Below are 3,252 nucleotides of genomic sequence, written 5' to 3'. Positions count from 1 at the left end.
GAAACCTGCAGAAACGTGTTATGATCTTATGAGAAAACTGCACCAAAGTGTTAGAAAGATCTAGCACGAAAATTCCATGAAGATCCGAGAAGAACAGAGATGACACCGCCAACGAGTTTCTTTATCGCAACGATGTCGATCGATTACAAAAGATGCAACCATGCATCCAAGAACTCTCTAAGAATTGATCTAGATCCAAAGCTCTGAGTTCTCTCACGTCCTTGGGCAAAACCCTAGCTAGGACGCCCTCTATTTATAAGGTAAAATTCGTGACCCTAAACCGAGTCTGAATCCAACACGAACTCCTCTGTCCCGTTCGGTATTCTGCCCGTGGGGCCCGCATATGACCTCAGATTGAGATGACTTCAAAAGCAAAGTTGTTCGTATCGACGACGCGCATAACTTTATTTTGGAGCACTTGTCCATCGGACGCCATCTTCAGGACGCTACTGTCTAGTATTTAAACAGCTCTCAGACAGCCACGGCTGGACCTACATGTCAAGCACGTCAATGCCACTCCATGCCATCAACTCTTCTTGTGATGTCTTCAAAATTCGACCATCACGTGTCGAATATCTTCAATACCGTACATCTCCGGTATAAATAACGTACGACCAACCGGTGCCCTCCCGGATCTTCGTAGCCTTCACTTTCATTGTTCCTTCGCACGAACGTCCCGCATGACCTTGATCCCTCGACCTCACCTTCTCCCAAGCTTCGTCACTCGATCCCGTCATCGACCACGTTCCTCTAGCTCCGACAACACCTGAAAGTGAACACACAAATAACCAGTACGGGCACAAATCCATGACTTGACTCAGGGTAAGTATCACACAACTCAAGCCATGTTTTCACATAAGAAACTAATGGATCAACACATCACTAGCAAAGCACTAAGTCCAAACAAGATACATGTCATCACATAAATATCCATATTATTCAAAATATCCACATCAATGTTTCATCTAAAACACTTGCCAATGCACCACCTATGATTTCACAGATTTGTTCTCGGAAAAAATTAATTTCTTCACAGTTTTCTCAAAATAATCGGTTTGGGCAATGATTAGTAGTGTATACTCTTAATTTCCTTGTTCTGATATTCTCACATCTCACACCGGAAGGCAATTATGTTTTCTTCATTGTTCTCTTCTCTGTTGAATTGTATTTGGATTTTGTTATATCTGAGGCCTAATTTTAGATTCCGCACAGGGCCTCTAATTTCTCAGATATGGCCTTGCCGCTCTGATGTTATATAGTATAGATAAGATACTGTTAGATGAAGAAACAGATCGATAAACAAATAATCATCAGTGAAATTATATTTAATCGTCCACACCATGAACTAAAGAAGATGATTCTTTCACCCGGAGCAGGTTTAGTTGGTCCATTACATAAGCTGTGCTTCTTCACACTCCAGGTTGAGCTGTCAATTCATCTTCGCTCTTCTTCTTTTCTTTTGGTTCTCCACAGTCTCTGCTCTGCCAGTCCAGTTCTCCAATTCTCTGAACAGTTGTTCACTTGCAAAGTTGTACACCTTGTGTTGTGAGTTTGGGATGGCCGATTGGAGCATGGAACCCGCTGTATGGGTGCCCAGCGATTATCAGCTGTCCGATTGGTCCATGGAACCTGCACCTGCAGCATGGGTTTCTGGCCTCCCTATCGAGTATCTGTCGACTGAGATGCTTGGTAGCAGCTGCTACCAATACCAAGTATCTGTCCCTGGCTCAAGTGAAGGGCAGCAGAAGCTGGTTGAGTATGCAGCAGCTGCAGCCACTGCCACGCCGGCTGAGCAGAGGAGAGCCGGACAACAGCAACGACGTGAGGTGGCTGATTTCCATGCGACGGAACCAAAGATGAACCATAGTCCGATTCGTGTGTTTGAGAAATCGGCACACGAGTTCAAGGTGGACATCGACAAGACGAGGACCAAGATGCATAGATACCCTACATACTTCCCAGATCTCGGCCCACGGTACAACGTCCCCTCGACGGTGGCCATCGGCCCTTACCACCACCATCGTCGTCACCTCCATCCGGCCGAGGACGTGAAGCATGTGGCCGCTTACCACTGCATCAAGCAGTCCGGCGGCCACACGGTCCAGGAGATGTACGACGCGGTCGTCTCGGTGGCCGACGTTGCCCGGAGCCTCTACGACAAGGATGTGGTATCAGGTATCAGCAACGATGACTTCCTTCCTATGATGTTCTACGATGCTTGCTTCCTGGTGCAGTACATGCTTACTTGCACCTCCGATGGCCTGGACGAGATGGACGACTCGTTGCGTAGCTTCTTCGACTCCAACGACGAAGCCATCTTCAACGACATCATGCTGCTCGAGAACCAGCTCCCCTGGCTGGTGATGGAGGCCCTGCTGAGGTTCAGGCCTGTGCCATTGGAGGACTTCGTGACCGCGTTGAAAGGCTTCCTGCAGGACCGCAAGGATCTCAGCATTCATACTGTTGTGTTGGATGATTCCTTCCAGCCGCCGCATCTGCTTGGCCTCCTCCGGTTCTACGTTGTAGGACGCAGCAACGCCATCGCCAAACGGAAACCCCTACCCCCAACTGAGTTCATATCGTTTTCTGTTAGCGCTGTGGAGCTTGCACAGATCGGCATCACCCTCGCCGTCAGCAAGACAACGGAGCTCATGGAGATCGGCATCCACAAAGGGAACTTCTTCGGAGAGCTCTCCCTGCCTCAGCTGTCCCTGGACGCCACAAACGCCAGCATCCTCGTCAACATGGCGGCTTTCGAGCTGTGCGCCACCCCGAATTTTCAGGCCGACCTCGTGGACGAGAACTCTGCTGTCTGCTCCTACCTGCAGCATATGGCCATGATCGTGGACCGGGAGGAAGACGTGCACGAGCTTCGAAGCAAGCGCGTCCTGCAGGGAGGAGGAGGGCTCACCAACAAGGATGTGCTCGAATTCTTCACCAGCCTGCAGGACCTGCGCCTTGGATCCTGCTACGTCCGCACCATGGAAGAGATTGAGAGCTATAGGAAAAGGAGGTGGATCTGGATCGTCATACTCAAGTTTTACAACGAGAACAAGAGAACAATCGCCACTGTGTTCTCTGCTGTTGCTGCACTCGCTGGTATTTTAGGGACGCTCATGTCTCTCAAGAAATAAGCTTGTGATTAAGCTGTCGTGCTTCGATCGATCGATATTACAGTATGTTGTATCTTTGGTAACTAAAATTCTTTGTGTCTGAACTCCATTTGCAGTGAAATGTTGGCAGTTTTTGCCT

General features: G+C 48.8%; 1 protein-coding gene across 1 annotated transcript; it reads left to right on the top strand.

The window, feature by feature from the left end:
- The first annotated feature begins 1,411 nt into the window (after window positions 1-1,411).
- Window positions 1,412-3,252, top strand: LOC100833544. The gene has a single exon (XM_003580993.2). It carries the CDS (start codon window positions 1,557-1,559, stop codon window positions 3,132-3,134), a length of 1,578 nt encoding a protein of 525 aa, XP_003581041.1. The 5' UTR covers window positions 1,412-1,556; the 3' UTR covers window positions 3,135-3,252.

This window comes from Brachypodium distachyon, chromosome 5, assembly GCF_000005505.3.
Source record: "Brachypodium distachyon strain Bd21 chromosome 5, Brachypodium_distachyon_v3.0, whole genome shotgun sequence".
Classification (NCBI taxonomy): domain Eukaryota; kingdom Viridiplantae; phylum Streptophyta; class Magnoliopsida; order Poales; family Poaceae; genus Brachypodium; species Brachypodium distachyon.
This window is presented reverse-complemented; position numbering and strand designations above follow the sequence as displayed.